The 17,076-nt window shown below is 54.2% G+C and overlaps 2 protein-coding genes across 2 annotated transcripts; one reads left to right on the forward strand and one right to left on the reverse strand.

The window, feature by feature from the left end:
* Positions 1 to 1,826: 1,826 nt before the first annotated feature.
* ZMYND12 (zinc finger MYND-type containing 12) lies at positions 1,827 to 14,854 on the reverse strand. Its single transcript, XM_061450023.1, has 8 exons — positions 14,754 to 14,854; positions 13,529 to 13,859; positions 9,256 to 9,427; positions 8,113 to 8,282; positions 6,372 to 6,494; positions 4,828 to 4,948; positions 3,657 to 3,802; positions 1,827 to 2,042 (listed from the first exon to the last, which is right to left on the reverse strand). The coding sequence occupies exons 1-8, from the start codon at positions 14,852 to 14,854 to the stop codon at positions 1,923 to 1,925; spliced, it is 1,284 nt and encodes a 427-aa protein (XP_061306007.1). The 3' UTR covers positions 1,827 to 1,922.
* On the forward strand, positions 14,853 to 16,903 carry PPCS (phosphopantothenoylcysteine synthetase). The gene is made up of 3 exons (XM_061450016.1): positions 14,853 to 15,327; positions 15,739 to 15,842; positions 16,304 to 16,903. Exons 1-3 carry the CDS (start codon positions 14,853 to 14,855, stop codon positions 16,625 to 16,627), a joined length of 903 nt encoding a protein of 300 aa, XP_061306000.1. The 3' UTR covers positions 16,628 to 16,903.
* The last annotated feature ends 173 nt before the right edge of the window (positions 16,904 to 17,076 follow it).

Raw genomic sequence — 17,076 nt, forward strand, 5'->3', positions numbered from 1 at the left:
CGCCTGTGGGGTTTGGTTTAAAACCCAAGTGTATAAAGTGAAGTGCCCAGAGGAAGGTGCGTGGAGCGCTCACAATAAAGGAGGATGGACGCAGTGACCTGGCCTGTGCCTTTGTTCCGGGGTTGGGAAGCTTGGGGCATTGTGGGCACCCTCCAGCACTGTGTCCTCCTCATCCTCCCACCTGTGCTGGTGTGTAGGTGCCATTGTCTGGGCCGGGGGGGTACTTTGCTCCTACAGAGCCCCCATCGCTCCTCTGGGTCCCTGTGAGGATTTTCCACCCTAGGTATAAGATTCCCGGTTGCAAACCACCCCCTGGGGGTCCCAGCCCCTCCATGGATCCCAGCCCTGCCTTGGATGTGTGACTGTGCAGGGCTCCAGCACTGCCGGGCCTGCTCCTGGCAGGGTTTGTTCCTACCCCTCTTTCCCTGCCGAGGCACCAGGACCTGCAAGTCTGAACATTCCAGGCAAACAAATGCTGCTTTTGGTCACTTCAGGCTCTTTCTCCTCTCCTCACCCCTGGGGCAGGTGTGGAAGCAGCTGGTGCAGTGCAGGAAATGACTAAAATCCTTCAAACCACCCCAAAACCACTCCTGATTTGCGCCAGGCTCTTCCCAGCGCCCGCCCCAGCAGTTCCTGAGGTGCTCATCCCAATGCACAGTTGATTTCCATGCTGTATTTGCAGGGTGAAGCTGCCCGGAGCAGCGGTCGGGAGCCGCTGGTCCACGGCGCAGGCTCAGAGCACCGGGATTACCGGCACAGCTCCAAATCCCCGGGCGCTGTGACCCAAATCCCCCATGACCCAAAGCCCTGTGCCAGCAGCGCGGTGTCCCCTGCTGTGGTGGTTACAGCCATAGAGAGGACCAGTGAGGATGGATGCATCCACAAGCATCTCCCATGGGATATTCGGAGGGTCCCCCCCGGCCTGGCTGCTGTGAGCCCCATCCAGCACAACGTGTACCCACCCCAGCACAGGCTGCAGTGGAGGTGTTCCCTTCACCGGCAGCACCAACCCCTTCTAATTGCTCAGGTCCCAGCTTGACGAAGCGCTCACAAAGCCAGGCCCTGGCCTCCATCCCGCTCCCGCGAGGCAATTAAATGCCCTCATAAATCCTCCTGAAGTAAATGAGACTTAATCACGGGCTTAAAGCCGAGCCCTGTTCAGCCCTTGGCAGCAGCAACAGTTCCCCCTCAGCCTCTCCCAGCTCCAGGAGCCTGGCCCACTCACCAGGGTCCCTGTTGCCGAGGGTCACGTATCCCCCTGCCTGGCTCTCACCGCTTCCAAGGGTAGAATCCCATGGGAGCAGCAGAATGGGGTGTGCTCGGTGGGGGCTGTGGGCAGCAGCACACAGTGCCACAAGGGGACAGCTCCTCCTTCGGAGGCTGGCATCACAGTTCATGGGATGCCTGCACATTTACCCACATCTCCTTTGGGTGGGAAGCTCTGATTGGAGCTGCCTGGTCTGTTTGCCCCCCCTGATGGCTTCCAGTCCCTCGTGCTGTGCTCCTGGTCCTTCCATGGGTGGCACGAACGAAGCCCTTGGCTTCCAGACTCCTCTAAAGCTCTGCAAAAAGACAGCAGCAGGTTTGGAGCAGAGGAGATGGAGTCAAACCAGGTCCTGAGGAGCAGGAGGGTCTGCAGCAACGACCTTCCCTGTGTCCCTGCAGCAATCTCCCCCGCCAGATCCAAAAGGAATCCAAGGAAAGCAGCCACAGAGCCCTCAGCCAGACACCAGGCGGGCGCAGGAGGCTGTTGGTTTATTCATAAACCATCAGGTCATGAATTATGCATCAGGTGCAGGGTGTGCTTTTGTTCCTACCCTCATAACAGGCTATGGAGGTTGGGTGGTCCATGAGAGCGGGCTCATCCCAACAGGAATTGATTTCCAAACACAGGCCAAGGAGCTGCTCTGGTGGGAAGTTCTTCACTTTGTGGAGGAAGGCTCCATGTCCATCAGCTTCAGCAAGTGCCCGAGGGGTTCTAGAGACTCCTGCTGGGGCAGTTGCTTGGCCAGCTCAAAGGCTTTCAGCCCCAGCTCCCGAGCCTGGGATGAAACGGGAAAGGCAAAGGAATTGTCAGGAAATTGGCTTTTCTCGCACTGGAAGAGCAGCTCCAGCTTCTGAGGGTGACCTGAACAAGCTGCTTTGCAGGAGAGAGTAAAGCTGCCAGCAGTGATCACGGTTGGGATCCAGTGGTGCAGACAGAAGAGATTACTAACACCCGCCCCGTGCTGGGGATCATCACCTCCCATCGAATGCAGCAGCTCCCTGAGCGTTCCCAAAGCTGTCTCTGGGAGAACACAGCTGTATTGACTCAGGCTGCACTAAATCCCTCATTTCCCTTGGTAGCTCTTCCAGGGATTAGGCATTCTCACAATTACAGAGCTTTCCCTTTTTTCTCCTAATTTCAATTTGCTTCTTTATGGCTTCCAACCACTGACTCACAGCACTGCGGCTTCCTCCGATACAGCGAGGAGACCATCGGTAACCTGGATCTGAGCCTCCAGGATACAGGCAGCAGCAGCAGCCTGGGATTTGGAGCAATGGCCTGAGCAAAGAAGCCTCATTTCCAGCTGGATTCTGCTCAGCACTTCCTCCAAAGCAGTGTTTGGGAATGGGGCATCGCCTCTGGAATTTTTAGCCATAAAAATCCAGGGGTGCAAAAGCAAAACTGAATCACAGGGTCCAACCGAGGGACACAGCCACGGCAGGGGTCTGGCTCAAGGAGGACACATGTGAGGCCCGTGTCTTGCTCCCTGCAGAACCTGTGCCCTGATGGCTAAATGCAGCTTGTGACCAGCAGTGCCCTGCCAGGGCATCCCAGGGAAAGGAGGAACATGGAAAATATGGAGAACTGCAGGATCCTGCCCCTCTGCTGCACTCTGAGAACCCCCCCTGCAGCCCTGATCCAGCTCTGGGGCAGCAGCACAAGAGGGACGTGGAGCTGCTGGAGCGAGGCCAGAGGAGGCCATGGAGATGCTGCGAGGGCTGGAGCAGCTCTGCTCTGGAGCCAGGCTGAGAGAGCTGGGCTGGGGCAGCCTGGAGAAGAGAAGGCTCCTGAAGGGGAGACCTGAGAGCAGCTCCAGTGCCTGAAGGGGCTGCAGGAAAGCTGGAGAGGGGCTTGGGACAAGGGATGTAGGGACAGGCCAAGGGGAATGGCTTTAACCTGCCAGAGGGGAGACTGGGATGAGCTCTTAGGCAGAAGCTCTTCCCTGTGAGGGTGCTGAGGCGCTGGCACAGGGTGCCCAGAGAAGCTGTGGCTGCCCCATCCCTGGCAGTGCTCAAGGCCAGGTTGGACACAGGGGCTTGGAGCAAGCTGCTCTAGTGGAAGGGGTCCCTGCCCGTGGCAGGGGTTGGAACTGGATGAGCTTTAAGGTCCCTTCCAACCCAAATCATTCCATGTTTCTATGGATCCACTGTGGCCTGACAGAGACCAACACAGATCCAGAGGGATTTACTAGCCTTGACAGAGGGCAGACCACGAGCAGCTTCACGCAGGGTCACTGAGACAGCTCCGTCCTTGGTCACCCAGCACTGCGAGGCTGTCATGGACTTGGGAATGGTGCCAGGGGAACAGAGCAACAGGCTCCATGAGGTGAGGTGAGCATGGGAACAGAGTTAAGCAGTTCCCCTGCACCATTTCCCTGGGCAAAACCTACCTTTGGTATATCCAAGAGCAGGTAGTGAAGCATGGCAAGAGCGTGCAGGACTCTGGCAGTTTCCCCAGGTTGTTGTGTTGGTGCCTGTTCTCTGATGTCTAATATGGCATTCAGCACTCGGATTCCTTCCACTTGCTGGGCTTCAGCTGCATTGGGAATGAAAGAGTCCTGTTGGATGTACGTCTGTGTGCAAGATAATATATTCAAAACTGGCCAATTATCTCTTCTAGACATCAAAGCATTTCTAGTGCAAGCATCGACGTGGCATCCCCAGCTCCATGCAAATTGCACACCCATTAGCAGGTATCTTTTCATCCAGTCAGTAATTGTGTTGATTAGCCTTTAGTAAGGATGTGGAGTCAAAAACAGCTGCATGAAAAGAGCAACTTTCATACTCCTGTCAGAACCAAGATGCTATCGGGAAGCCCTGTCCTGGGGTGGCTCCGACTGCAGTGACTGCTGATGGAGACAGTGCCTGTGATGGGGTTTACAGAAACCTCTCTCTTCTCTGACCATATCCTTATTGGCAGAGATGGTTGAAAGAGGACAAGGACCAGAGTCTGCTTCAGGGAGCACAGGGTTGTACTGCCTACCTGAGCACATTTCCTAATGCTTTTTGTCATTGAATCCCAGCCTGGTTTGTGCTTGGAATTGCCCCAACCCCAGTGCAGGACCTTCGCTTGTCTCATGCATCTTTCTGTCCTAGTGAGAGATTCCCCAGCTTCTCTCCCAAGAGTATTCTCTAGATTAACACATCAGATTATCAGTACACGCTATTCCACAGTGTTCTGTTGTTTTGGAAGATAGAGTTGCAAACCTGCCTCAGTGAGCTGAAACGTCACTTGCACAGAATTCAATGGAGACAAAGGAGCTGCAGAGAAATGAGAATGTTGAAGTGGAACCGAATGCCTGAAAGGCAAAATCCTGTCTTGTTGAAGTCACTGCCAAGGGCACAGTGAAACCAAAGGGTAAAGTTGTCTTTTCCACCTGAACACCCTCATTCCTGAAGTGGCCTCACTTGCTCCATCCATCCCTGAGCATCAACATCAGACAGACCCGTGCCTGCCTTGCAGCTGGGTCTGTGTAAACACCACACAAACCATGACCTGGAGGATGTATGGATTCTCTCAAATCCCATCTCCAAACCGCTCTGTGCCACGGAGGTGCTTACTCATGGGCTCCTCACTGACTTCCCTGTCCTCGGTGAACGGGGATGTTGCCGGTTGTGACTTGAGAACCTGCTGCTGGGCTCGGAGTGACTTCAGGAGAAAGGAATGCCAGGCGCCGGTCACCTACCCGGAAACAAGTGAATTATTGCACTTTATGAACACCCAGCATTTAGCAACTGCTGGTTCTATAAACACCGTGTGCTGCAGTGCTCGGCCCGGCTGCAATACCTCACACTGGGATCTGACTGCTCCTATCCCAGCTTTTGTGTGCACTCGCAGCCCAGAAACCAACCGTATCCTGGGCTGCATCAAGAGGAACGTGACCAGCAGGTCAAAGGAGGTGATCCTGCCCCTCTGCTCTGCTCCTGTGAGACCTCACCTGGAGCATTGTGTGCAGTTCTGGTGTCCTCAACATAAAAAGGACATGGAACTGTTGGAACAAGTCCAGAGGAGGCCACGAGGATGATCAGGGGCTGGAGCACCTCCTGTATGGAGCCAAGCTGAGAACACTGGGGCTGTTCAGCCTGGAGAAGAGAAGCTGCGTGGAGACCTCAGAGCAGCTTCCGGTGTCTGAAGGGGAGCTATAGGGATGCTGGGGAGGGACTCTTCATTAGGGACTGTAGTGACAGGACAAGGGGTAACGGGTTAAAACTGAAACAGGGGAAGTTTAGATTGGATATAAGGAGGAAATTCTTTCCTGTAAGGGTGCTGAGGCACTGGAATGGGTTGCCCAGGGAGGTTGTGAATGCTCCATCCCTGGCAGTGTTCAAGGCCAGGTTGGACAGAGCCTTGGGTGAGATGGTTTAGTGTGAGGTGTCCCTGCCCATTGCAGGGGGGTTGGAACTGGATGATCTTAAGGTCCTTTCCAACCCTAACTATTCTGTGATTCTATGATCCCAGTGGCAGCCTGGACTGGGAACTCAAATCTCCACCCGAGTGTGAAGTTTCATCAAACTTCAAGTAATGTGACTAAGCAGTTAACCAAACTGGGTTGGTGGGGTTGAAGGTTGTGGGGGGAATGAGGCTGATGCTGCCAAAGCCCTGTTTCCACAGAAAACCAGGATAGGCAAAGGAAAGCTCTTCCCCCCCCTCCCCAATCATAAGAGTGATGAGAGAATTATTCCTTCCCTTGCTTGATCCCCCTGCTCCAACAGTCTTTTATCCGTGTGACTTTTAGCATCAATTTTAGGTGGCTTATTTCTACCTGCTGCTTTTCCCTGGCTATGGCAACTCCCCAGTGACCCTCTCTCCTTGTGGGTGTCTCTTTAACGTCTGGCGCAGGGTAGGTGGTAGCAAAACTGGTTTGGAACAAGGTTTAATTGTCCAAATGGAAGATAATTTGAACAACAATCTGTAACCCAGGACAGGATTAGTGTCTGCTGGGCTTTTAAGTATGAAAAGGGTTTCTGAGATCGATCCTAAAAGGCTGCACTGGCACTTGATACGGTCGCCATCATATGAAGGGCAATCAGAAATAGGAAGAACGTTAGGAAAAGCACAGGGACAAAAGAGAAGGAGCTGAAGGATGAGCTGTGGTGTTACCAACCTCGGCGTAGAGTGAGTTTGCTATGTCCATTTTGTTCTGGCGGAAGAAAATATCAGCCATGTGGAAATAGCCTCCAGAGGCTTCGATGGACTTCAGTCCAAACGCAGAACTGGCGAGGTAAACCTGCAATCAGTGTTTAAAATGAAGCCAGACTCAGAGGTTTAATGTTCATCTCAAACCTGGGACACTTTTCATTATGGGTTAATAATATTGCAAGCAATCACTTTTTTTTTCCCCTGTGTAACTATAGTGGGAGTTACACCTGTGCAATGTGGGACTACAAAGCTGCGTTTTGGGTTTGATGCAAAGGAATACGATGCTCCCAGATCCCCTGCAAGCTGGGGGCAGAGGAACCTCACTGCAGTGTGACCCCAAGGAAGCACAGAGCAGGTTTCATAGCATCATAGAATCCCAGGCTGGTTTGGGTTGAAGGGAGCTTAAAGCTCATCCAGTTCCAACTCCCCTGGGCACCCTGTGCCAGCGCCTCAGCACCCTCACAGGGAAGAGCTTCTGCCTAAGAGCTCATCTCAGTCTCCCCTCAGGCAGGTTAAAGCCATTCCCCTTGCCCTGTCCCTACATCCCTTGTCCCAAGCCCCTCTCCAGGTTTCCTGCAGCCCCTTCAGGCACTGGAGCTGCTCTCAGGTCTCCCCTTGAGGAGCCTTCTCTTCTCCAGGCTGAACAATGGGGATTTCAATCCTGATTTTAGGTACCAATGGGTACATTGTACATTGTACCTGAACTGCTGAGCCCTAAGGCATCCGTGTGGCCACGTTTAGCCAAACTTGTGCTTTACCAGTTATCTGTATTCCCCTGAAGTGACATTGAGACCTTGTCTTTACTGCATCTGCTTATAGATTTATCTATCAATCAGCTTTGTTTTGGTGCTGAGAGGAACAGGCATTCCAACCCCAAGGTGCCCCTTATCCAACAGATAAGTTACTCTATATTTTAGCAGTCTTTTCCCTCAGTTCTCTGCTGGCAGACAGCAGTTCCCTGTCAGCTGCTATTTAACCAATTCCTTATTTAACTGTTTAAATGTCTGGTTCAACAGCATTTCCAATCCCTTTAGCCACAGGAACGGACTGTCAGATTTGAAGTGCCACCCCCCTGTTCCTGGGGATGCTTTCCCTGTCATTTGATCCTCTAAAGGCAGATGAACTCCGTGACATCCTATTTTTGTCCCGTGTGGACTAAATTTATCCAGTGTGGAGTGATGCATACTCACTACTGTTGAATTTGATAGTAGCTTTGTGTGGGTGTAATGATGACATTCAGTTGGGGAGGATTAGATCTTCTCTAGTATAATATATACAGCCCTGTCCTTGCTTCGTCGGTGAACCTCTGGGGAGATTCTCCTCTGTGCCATTGGTTTTTTTAGGTATCCTAAATCTGGTGCCCAAAGGGGCGTCAGGTAATAGCTTTTTGCTATTAGCAAGTGGCTGCTCTACGTCAGAGCAGCCTGAGACCTGCCTGAACTTTGGCTGCATGTCTGAGATCTGCTGAGAGTCACACGCCAGCTCAGAATAGCTGGAATGCACCACTGCCTTCCACTGCCTTCCCACTGCCTTCCACTGCCCTGGCTCTGACTGCAGTGCAGGAAACTGGATCAGCTTGAAGGTCTCTTTAACCCAGCCCGCTCTGTGATCCTATGGTGAAACCTGCCTGCCCAGGTTTCCGTATTGATCTGAAGTGTTAGGGAAGGAAGAACAATTGAAGCCTTTCTGCCTTTCAGTTTGCTTACGTCGTTTGCCAGGTGGTACAAAGCCTTCTCAAAGTCCCCTTTAGCAGCACAGAACAGCCCCAGACTGCGATGCAGTTTGTACTGAACAGCAGCACTGCAGTCTGGAGTTCTGAGGATGAGCCACTCGGCTTGGGACAGATACTTTGATGCCTCTGGGAGATGTCCAGCACCTGAAACGACCCATAGAGATAAGCAAGATAAAGAGCATGTTTGAACTCAGAAATGTAGGGAACGCTGCCACCTGCCCTTGTGCAGTAGCTCAATACTGAGACCAAGCTGTAGATTCCACACATCCCTCCTGAATGCTCCTTAGTCAAGCAGGTGTCCAAAACCTGATTTACGGCCAGGTCGAGTGTCCCGAGCTCCCAGAGGAGCCAGGAGCCGTGTATGGCATTCAGTGTCTCCAAACACGTGCTCCAGACAGGTTAGCTCTGGGCAGCCGCTGCTGACTCATGCAATATCACACTGGAATTACTCATGGCACCTTTTCCCCCTTCCCTCACCACACCATTTACGCCAGTCCTCGAGACAGCTCCATTCTGCTGGCAGAGCGTTCATTGTGTGTGCCCCTGCAGTGGGGATGATTTATGGTGATTTCTCAGCCCTTACGTGCAGCTGAGGGAAGCAGCTCCCCACATGCAGAGCCCTAATGGGACCTTTTGTCTGGAGCATAGAGGCCGTGGCAAAAAGCTCTGCTGCAGGCAGGGTGTGCTTTTGTGAACGAACCGAGGTGCTCCTCTCATGCAAGAGCCTCACAAAAGGTGTGCTGGTTCCCTGAGATAAGAGCCCAACGAAGCACCCTGGGGAATTTAAGGCTTTTGAGTCATAGGAAGCCACAGAGGGAGAGATTTTCACACTGCTTCTCTTGTGGGAACAGGGCAGAGGGAGCAAACATTTCATCTGCTTTCATTGCTCTCCCATCACCAATGAGGGGTTCTTTTCCCCAGAGCCACGCTGGGAAAGGGGTGTGTGTGACTCCTCCAATCTCTCTGAAATGCCCTTGAGGCAGGGCAAGGGAGAGAACATGGCACAATGTTGAAAGGCAGAGCTGCTCCTTCCCTGATAAATGCTAAAAGGAAACCAGAAACCTGACCCAAGGGAGGTCTTGCCCTTGCCAGTGTTGCTATTTAGACAATACTTAACCAGCGGAGGCCTCAGCCAAGAGGAGATAAGCAGGCACCAGTTGGAGGGAATCGGAGCTGTACACCTCGATGCTGAAGCGCAGCGCATGCAGAGCTGCCGGCCGCGCTTCCTCGTGCTTCCCACCCCAAACAAACTCCTGGGCTGTGCTGTACGCCACGTCGATGATGTGTTTCTGCAGGGAAACATGGGATTGGGACACAGTGAGCAAAGGAGTCAAGTCTGCAAACTGTCAAAGTGATTGTAACGTTGTCTGTGTCTCTAATCAAGGGATGGAAATCAAAGCTGCTTCTAGCAGGAGTAGCCTTGGACATCCTCTTAGCTCATGTGGTGTCTTAGGAGACAAAGAATCCTTTACACCTACCAAAAAGGGCTAATAAGGCTGCAGCAATAAAGGCTGTGAAGCACAGAAAATGACCATCACAAGACACAGAAAAGAATTAGACAAAGGGGCTGCGGCGGGGGTTTGCTGACGGTAACAACAGCGACTCAGAGCATACGGGTTGCCAAGCTGGTGCCAGCACGGGCACAGCTCCAGCAGCAGGAGGCACGGTCTGCAGGCAAGCAGAGGGCTCCTCACACAGTGCTGCAGCTTCCTCCCACCTTCTCCCAGCCAGTTCTGGGCCTGGTATTATGGGCACAGGGACTGGAAAGGCGGTCAAAATCCAAACACCCCAACGCACTGCATCATGCTTTGGGACACCCATTGCCCCAGCCGGGTCCGGGGCTCAAAGCTTCTGCTTCTCTGTTTGCTGCCAGAATCCAGACCGTTTCCTGTACATGCAGCTGCTCCCTGCCTCCTGCAGCTCACATTTGGTCTTTTCACCCTTTGCAGCATCTGATCTAGTCACCAGCTCCACAAGCTCCTCTCCATCGGAATGCCTGTTCATTGCCACGAGCTCTACAGCAACTGTGGGTGCTGTGCCCCTACGACGTGCAGAGGGAGGCCAGGGAAAGAGCCAGGATGATTGTTTTATGGTTGTTATTTCTCTTCTCTTTCAGCATAGCCCTTGCCAACTCCCAGCACTTCTGTGTTGGCTCTTCACACAAGTGATGCAGTGGGAAAGCTGCCTGGAAAGAATCCTGTTGGTGCTGTGCCTCGCAGTGCTGCCATGGTAAGTCAGGGAGGCACTCGCTCTGCTGTTGCTCAGAGGCATGGGCAGGCCTGTGCAGCAAGGAAAATATCATCTTACTTCTTCATTGCTTTCTGTTTTCCAACTGGGGCTGAGCAGAGGGCAGAAATAAGAAATCCCAACGCTTTTGGAGGCCAGGCTTTGGCATTTTGCTGAGCTTTAAGTGCTTAAAGAAGGGCAGAGAGGATCAAGCCATGGGTGAAGGAACAGTTCAGGGACAGAGGGCCTCAAGGACTGCCTGGGGGTGTTTCCTGGAGATCCTGACTGAGATAAAGGAGCATCCTTTCTGGATAAGGAGAGGTTTGAGGAATGCACACCAGGGTGACAGCACCCAGATACAGCATGAAGAGCTAGGACACACAGCACCCCCTCTCTACCCCTTAAGCTACCAGTGTATAGACAGTGAAACAGCCACACACCAAACCCAAACCTGTGCTGTGGAGCATGTGGCACCTAGGAGAAAGTCAGTACATGCTGGGGGCACAGAGCAGTAGAAGCTGTTATTTATCAGGCTGCCTTTTCTGTCCATGCCACTCTTTGTCTGATGCAACCAGCACCGGCTCTGGTGTGTGGGTACCAGCAGATTGTCATCTGGGGAGGTGCTGGAGATCAGCATCGTTCCTTTTAACTCCTTGTCAATGGCATCATCGCTGCTTCTCGTGATGCAAAGCTATCTTAAAACATCTGCAGTGAGGACAAGGTGAGGGTTAGAGCCTTGTACAGCTCCCAGGGGGAGAAGAAAGGGCAGGAGACAACAGGAGCCCTGCGGCACTGAATATTTAAGGCTGTGCAGTTACAAGCCTTCTGGGGATCGTTAGCTCTGGCCCTGAACCGTTTTCATCTTGCCCGTAGCCCCACGCCCCGGACCTGCAGGCTTTGAGCTCTTTTCATGTGTGCTGCAATTACAGAGGTTTCTCTGAAGATGCCCCCACGCAGTTTTCCCCTGGTTGGGGTTTGAGGAGGCCGAGGACCCCAGCTCTGCTGCAGGTGGGAGCAGCGGGCTGGGAACACGCTTGTGGTTCAGTGCCACGTTCAGTTACTCACTCACAGGCACCAAAAGTGATGCCACGCTTGAAGAAGCGATGATTTCAAGAGGAAGGCTCCCAGTGCGAGGCGAGAGCCCTGCAGCCATGGTGAGCAGTGGTGCTGGAGGCTGCAGAGCTGGCTGAGCACGCAGCTCTCCTGCAGGTGAGGCTATTCTACAAACAGAAACTTGGAGCTGTGTCAGTGTGGAGGTGCAGGCTGCAGGCACCCCCCAGGCTACACTGACAAAAGCAGATTTCTATCAACAACAAAGCTCTGGAGTACAGATGAGGTATGAAACTCAGAACCTGGCTCTCAGCTTCCTGCACCTTCCCTTAAGCCACAGGGCACGTTCATGTGCACAAGCTTTCCTGTGTCCTGACCGAGGCTTGAGCTGCCTGTTTGCTAAACAAACAGCACGCAGGAGTTTGGGAGCTACAGCAGAAGTGTTCCTTTGGGCAGGCTTTGAGCAGGTTTTCTCTCTCATCATCAGAATACACAGCTTTCCCCTCAGCTCCAAAGGCCTTTTCTGAAGCATTTTTGTCAGCTCTGTGAATAGGAATGTGATGAAGCCACAGCAAGACAGGGCATTAAATCATCTCACCCCCTCCATACCACTCCTCAGGCAGCCCAGGCACAACACTGCCTGCCCTGTGCCTTGCTGTGTGTAAAGACACGCCTGCTGTGGGCTAGCAGTGGCCCAGCCACTGAAGCCTTGCTGTGAAGGTGAGCAGGTAAGGAGCGAGACGTTTCCGCTTCTTCACTCCTTAGGAAGGAAGGAAGGCAGCGTGTCCCAGCACACGCTGCTCCCAGCACCTATTATATTTCAATGCTCTGGAGACAAAGGTCAGAGAACAAATGTAATAGAGCTGTTAAAGAGCCTGTAAACCCCTCCACTTGGGTGACTTCCCCACAAAGACAGGCCAGGGCTCGGCTCAAGCTGTGGCAGTCGCTCTCTGCTCACGTGTGCCAGCCAAGGAGAGCTGCTCTCCCTTCTCCACTGCCTCTTCCCCTGGCACCTCAGGAAAAGCAAGGATTAGCTTCCAGCTAATCAAGGAGCACTTCCTTGATCTGGCCTCACGTGGTCTTTTGTAACGTACGTAGCATGATCTTAGTTGCTCTGCGTTCAGTGATGCAACAAGCATGGTGCCCGATATCAGGTGGAGTTTCTTTAAGCTGTTGAGGACACAAAGCCCCTGCCCCAGTGAAACCCATTTAAACTTTTTGCCTTCTTTGCAGCCTTTATAAAAGATCAGCTTGAAACTTGAACCCAACCCAGAACAAAGGAGCTTTTGCAGGTTCTTGGTGTTTTTGGGGCATTCTTTGGACCTTGGTCCTGCCTGGGGTCTTCAGAGAGAAAGGATTCTCAAAACCCAACTGCAATGATGTTCCCCCCAGTGGCACCCTGGGATGGGTACCAGCTCCCTTGCAGCCTTTCTGCTGTCCTGCTCTCCTGCCATGAGGAATCATGCAATGTTAGAGGGATGATTTATTTTTCCAGGCAGGATTTTCAGCAGCAGATGCATTTGGGCGGGTGATTTTTTTTTTACCAACACTATGGAAAAGCAGATCCTGCCATCCCATAAACAGAAAACCAAAAAGAGACTTGAAAACCACTGGGGCTGCACATCTGCACCACCCACAAGGCCAAAAAGCACAGATAAAAGACTTAGTGGGAAAGGGCGTTTAAGTTGGGCAGCTAAACAAAGGGAGGGGATTCATTTCTTTGCCCCCCCTGGAAGGGGAATCCCTCCCATCAGTGAGGGGTGAGCCCAGCCTGGAAGAAGCAAAGCTCAGCTGCATCCCAGACTAACAGGGGAGATGGACTAATTCCTGGCAAGGCGAGAGATCCAGGAATGCTGCTGCTGCTGCGGGAAGCTCAGGACTTCGAGGAAGGACTGGGAAAGGGGCAAGAAGCTCCTCGAATCATGCAGAGGATGCTCCACTCCCCTTCTGGCAGAGGTTTGCTTTAAAAACCCAACCCTAAAGCTCTGCAGCGAGCACTGATGAAGCAGTCAGGTGCCTTCCCAGCCCTGCGTACATCAAAGGAGAGGAAGAAGAGATCTAATGTGATTCCAGTGGCAGCACTTTGAAGTGGATTTGGTTCTTCTTGTACGTACCTGCCTCCTCAGCAGCTGCTCCATGCCATGCTTTCTCTCTCTTTCCGTAGGGGGACAGGGGAGGGACGTGCGGATTGGGACCAGCAGCTGGCATATTTGCTTGTGGATACTGACCCAGTCAGCTTCCTGATGGTCCTTATCACTAACAAAATGAGGGAAGAGTGGTATTAGTGTGTGCTCGGAAATGCTGTCAGGAAAGGCTATTGACTTCGTGTCTTCTGGACTTTCACCCCAAGAAGTACTCACAAAAGTCACCAGCTGTTTGCTCACCCAGCACTTAATATGCTCTTGATATTCCCAAACACAGGAAAAGGGCTGGAGCAGCTCTGCTCTGGAGCCAGGCTGACAGAGCTGGGCTGGGTCAGCCTGGAGAAGAGAACCCTCCTGAAGGGGAGACCTTAGAGCAGCTCCAGTGCCTGAAGGAGCTGCAGGAAAGCTGGAGAGGGGCTTGGGACAAGGGCCTGTAGGGACAGGCCAAGGGGAATGGCTTTAACCTGCCAGAGGGGAGACTGAGATGAGCTCTTAGGCAGAAGCTCTTCCCTGTGAGGGTGCTGAGGCGCTGGCACAGGGTGCCCAGAGAAGCTGTGGCTGCCCCATCCCTGGCAGTGTTCAAGGCCAGGTTGGACACAGGGGCTTGGAGCAAGCTGCTCCAGTGGAAGGGGTCCCTGCCCGTGGCAGGGGTTGGAACTGGAGGAGCTTTAAGGTCCCTTCAACCGAAACCCAGCTGGGATTCCATGACACAGGAGCACGGCGCTCTCCTGCCAGGTCACTGTGACTGTGGGTGTTAAAACCTTTTAAACCCCTCACACAGCTCCCGATACAGCTGCATTTGAACAAATCTCTGCCTTTCAGCCCCCAGCTTCATCCTGGGCCTCCTCCCTGGCTCCACCGTGGGTCTCATCCCTCATCCCTGCCACCGGGGCTTCACCCCTGCGCCTTCCGCTTTACCCCGGTACTTGTCCCTGTGACCTAAGCCTCATCCCAGTGCTAGTCCCTGCCTCTTCCCCCGTCCCCGTGTCCCCTGGTGCTGTCCCTCTCTCCTGGGCCTGCTCCCTGCCTCCTGCCCTGTCCCTGTGACCCAGGCCGCACCCCAGACGTTGTCCCTGGGGCCACCCCGATGTCCTGGGTGCCCGGTCCCGGTCTCCCCTCCTTTTCCCCTCACCAATAGCTCGTGAGGCGGCAGCGGCCGCAGCGACCCCGCGCCGCGGCCCCGCACAGCTCGCACCGGCGGCTCCCCTCCAGCGCGTTACCACGGCAACACTTCCGGGAGCGGCTACTTCCGGCGGAAGTCGAGCGGTGAGGGCGGGAGGGGGAGGCCGCCGCCATGGCGGAGCCGGTGCCTGGGTGCGGGAGCGCGACCGAGGAGCGGGTGCGGGCTTGGGCCGCGGGGCAGGCGGCGCGGGGCCGACGCGTGGCGCTGGTGACGTCGGGCGGGACGCGCGTGGCGCTGGAGGCCCGCGCCGTGCGGTACCTGGAGAACTTCAGCAGCGGGCGGCGCGGGGCCGGCTCCGCCGAGCGGTTGGCGGAGGCCGGGTACGCGGTTTGCTTCCTGCACCGAGCCCGCTCCGCCTTCCCCTGGGCCCGCAGCCTGCCCCAGCACGGCCCCGCGCTGCTCGACGCCTTCCGCATCACCCCCGGCGCCGGTTCCGCCGTAGCCGCTGACTCGGCCGCGCTGCTGCCCGCGCTGCGGGGTTATCACCGCGCCAGGGAGCAGGGGCTGCTGCTGCCCATCGAGTTCACCGAGCTCGAGGAGTACCTGGAGCTGCTGCGGGCTGCGGCTCGAGCCCTCGCGCCGCTCGGTACGGGGATGGGAGCGGGGGGGGGGGTGTGAAAGCTCGGGTGCCGGTGCGGGAGGGGATGGGGAAGCCATGGGTGCTCTGTGGTCAAACCCTTGGGGGTGCTGGGGCTCGCTGTGACAGTGGGGATCCCATTGTGGGGGTGAGCGCTGCCCTGCCTTCATCCCCACCAGCGGGCTACAAACAGCCACACTGGAAGGAAAACCTGTGTGGAACGGCTGCTTCAGGGACTCTGCTACGGTACCCGGGCTGTGAACCGTGTCCGTGCACAGCTCTTGAAGCACACAGGTCCACTGGATTGCGCCTGGAGGCAGTGGTGGTGGTGGGGGGGCGTGTGGAGGGGATGCAGCCCGGCCGGCTCTGCTCCATCGCAGGGCAGCAGCAGGGGGGTGAGCGCAGCCCTGTTTCCCGCAGGCTCCAGTGTCATGTTCTACCTGGCGGCCGCTGTGTCGGATTTCTACATCCCCACCTCGGAGCTGCCCGAGCACAAGATCCAGTCCTCGGAGGGACCCCTTCAGGTGAGGCCTCCCCAGCATCAACCCCCCCCATGCCCGCTGTCCAGGACATCAGTGACAGCCTGGAGAAGAGAAGGCTCCTGAAGGGGAGACCTTAGAGCAGCTCCAGTGTCTGAAGGGGCTGCAGGAAAGCTGGAGAGGGGCTTGGGACAAGGGCCTGGAGGGACAGGCCAAGGGGAATGGCTTTAACCTGCCAGAGGGGAGACTGAGATGAGCTCTTAGGCAGAAGAACACTTCAGAACACCCTGGTTATTAATACCAGGCTGATGGTTTGACTTTATGGTGTGCACTGGTGACATTTTAACCTTGTCTGGGGAGATCTGGCCGAATACTGTCTTGGAAGGCTTCCCAGTGGAAATATTACATGAACTGAAGCCAGAATTTCCCAATTCCCCCTATCTCTTACTAAACCACATCATAATGTTTTTACTGAACCTTTCCTCCGCTCTCTTTCTCCAATGTAGATTACACTGAAGATGGTGCCAAAAATGCTGTCTCCTCTCGTCAAAGAATGGGCCCCAGAGGCGTTTGTTATCTCCTTTAAACTGGAGACGGATCCCTTGATCTTAATCGATAAATCACGGCAGGCTCTGGAGAAATACCATCACCAGGTGGTGGTAGCCAATATCCTGGAGACCCGGAGAACCGCCGTGGTTATCGTCACCAGAGACTCACAGACTCCGTTATCTCTTTCCGAGGAGGAAATAGCCCAAGGCATGGAAATAGAGGAGAAGATAGTGAACTATCTGCAGGGCCAGCACACCCTCTTTATAGAGAAGAAGGTCTGAGGACCGGCTCGGAATGAAACGGGAGATGTTTTCTCTCCCAGGTGAATGCTCAGCGGAACCCGACGTGAAAAGCTGCCGTCCAGAACAGCATCACTTCCCTGCACTGTGGTAATGGTTATTGATGCTTGGTTTGAAGGGAAGCCGTGCCAGAGGATGGTATTCCTTCTGGTGGTTCAAGAAGGGAAGGATGTGTTGGTTTCCTCCTGTTCTGTGGACTGGGAGAACTGGGAGGTGGAGAAATGTTATCTGTGTCTGTATATAAAAGATTGTCCTGAATCTGCCTCCTCAAAGTTTCTTTTTGAACTGTTGGATGGAAGGAGCGGGGCTTGCCAGGAAGCATGCTGGTTTTGTGGCTGGAGTGGAGTGACAGAGTCTGCAATAACCTGGTATGGACAGTGGATGGTGAAACGAGGGTGCTGAAAGATGGAGAATGAGGTGGTACCAACTTG

Source organism: Pezoporus flaviventris, unplaced genomic scaffold (genome assembly GCF_033815535.1).
Source record: "Pezoporus flaviventris isolate CSIRO_AGI_PZ_B2104156 unplaced genomic scaffold, CSIRO_AGI_Pfla_v1 ptg000009l, whole genome shotgun sequence".
NCBI classification, from domain to species: Eukaryota; Metazoa; Chordata; class Aves; order Psittaciformes; family Psittacidae; genus Pezoporus; species Pezoporus flaviventris.